Source organism: Seriola lalandi, unplaced genomic scaffold (genome assembly GCF_002814215.2).
Source record: "Seriola lalandi dorsalis isolate HSWRI2012SDOR001 ecotype SW California unplaced genomic scaffold, Sedor1 jcf7180002000664, whole genome shotgun sequence".
NCBI classification, from domain to species: domain Eukaryota; kingdom Metazoa; phylum Chordata; class Actinopteri; order Carangiformes; family Carangidae; genus Seriola; species Seriola lalandi.
The window spans coordinates 1-1,917 of record NW_019471323.1 but is presented as its reverse complement, the minus strand read 5'-3'; the positions used below and the strand labels follow the sequence as shown (position 1 = coordinate 1,917).

The 1,917-nt window shown below is 51.6% G+C and overlaps 1 protein-coding gene across 1 annotated transcript; it reads left to right on the top strand.

Moving 5' to 3' along the window:
- Positions 1-8: 8 nt before the first annotated feature.
- Positions 9-1,913, top strand: LOC111662656 (uncharacterized; the record flags this gene model as incomplete). The annotated part of the gene is made up of 1 exon (XM_023416593.2): positions 9-1,913. A coding segment is annotated over one exon (1,905 nt), but the record flags the coding sequence as incomplete, so codon positions are not given.
- Positions 1,914-1,917: the final 4 nt, after the last annotated feature.

The following is a 1,917-nucleotide window of genomic DNA, read 5'->3' as shown; positions in this document are numbered from 1 at the left end:
TGGACGGGACATCTGCTGCATCACCCCTGGTGGATGATCTAAACGACTCAGGCTCTTACCACACTGCACAGGGCTCCAGTGAAGGAGAGGAGGGCTTTGAAGACTCAAGAGAAAGGCTTTACAGCCCCCTGTCGCAAAACGAGTCTGCAGAGAGGAGGCAGTCAGAGGGCGAGGGATTCAGCTCAGGGCATCCAGACAATTTTGAGGACAGAAGCCCAAATTTAGAACCAAAAAGCAAATCACCGGTACCTCAGCTTAGTACACCTAGCCCACCACCTGAAGTCCTCGACACCGGTGAGAGGACCCCCTCTCCTGGACATAATAGCTCCTATACCATCAGTCCAGAGGGAAGAGCATCATCCTTATCTTCTTCCTCAGTTGAAAAGAGAAGTTCACCATCATCATCTAATCCAAGTCAAACTCATTCGGAGGCTGAACCAGGGAGAATCACGCCTACCTTCAAAGACAGACTTAACAGCCCCTCACATCAATCGTTAACTCCTAGTCCCTCCTCTGAGCCTAGGAACTGTGTCAGCTCATCCTCCTCTGTATCAGTCAACACCCAGTCTTCACCTGAGTGCAGGGGAGCACAAAACTCACCTGAGTCAAGGAGCAGCTACATTTACCAACACAGCAGTCCCTCACCCAAAGATTTCTCTCTAGATTTTACAGAATCAGCCACTCCTTCATCTCCTCTACCGTCACGCAGTAGTGCAGATTTATCATCCCAGTCAACAGAAACATCGGCCTCCCCTAATCTGAAGAATAGGCCCTACTCCCCCGATACTCAAGCGTCATCTCCTTTTCCTGAGCTAACAGGAAGGGTCTCCCTGCCTGATCTTTTCAGCATAGGCTCCACACCTGATATAGAAGAGCCTCCCTGCTCTCCTGAGCTGATTTCAGATCCTTCCGCTGCAGGAGGAGACACCACAGCTACTCCTGAGAACCAAAACTCAAGGTTATCAGTTGAACCAGGCAGCACTGCTTCTACACCTGCCCCACGATACACACCTCCCTCACCTGTCATTTCAATATCAACATCTCCCGAGCTCGTGGAGAATAGTGTCTCCCCTGAACTGGGACACACAGCTCCCTCACCTGGTCTGCTCAGTGCTGCCTCTCCGGCTAAGACAGGGACAAGAACTCCCTCTCCTGGTTCCTCGCCTAAAATAAGACACATTTCACCACTTTCTGAAATCAGCACGCAGGTGCCTTCGCCTGTGGTGAGTTATAGTTTATCTCCATCACCTGAAGTCAGGAGCAACTGCTCTCCAGTAGAGCACAGACACACTGCTCCCTCACCTGAAATCCGGATTACAGCATCCTCACCCGAGCCTCACTTTGACACTGCCTCATCAAGAAGCTTCACTTCATCCCCTCATATCACAGGGATTTCGTACACAGTTGTCCAGCCCGACGACAGGGACACTCCCCCGTTTCCTGAGCCCTGTCGTCTTTCCACCCCTGAGCCTGATAGGACAGCTGTGTCCCCTGAAGCAAGCAGCCCTACACAAAGTAGAGACAGTACACAGGGCAGTGTAGCAGAGTCCACTGGTACACCACGAGACTCGCCCCATATATCGGGCTTCACAAGCCCCGTTCTGCAGCCTGAACTAACTTTGTCGCACCCACCCAGGTACCAAACACCTTCACCTCAGCCAAAGCATCACACTCCCTCACCTGAGCCGAAATATCAAACCCCTTCACCTGACAAGCATCGAAGTCCCTCACCTCAGCACCTCAGGAGTAGGGACCCATCACCTGTTTCCCCTTCTCCTGAGCAGATTTCACCTGTAACCCTGTCCACAGAGTACCACCCTCAGTATACACATCCTACTCCTCCTCTGAGAAGTACACCTGAAGTTGAAAGAGATTCCTCCTCAGCTAACATTGCAGAAACACGGTGCCACGAAAATT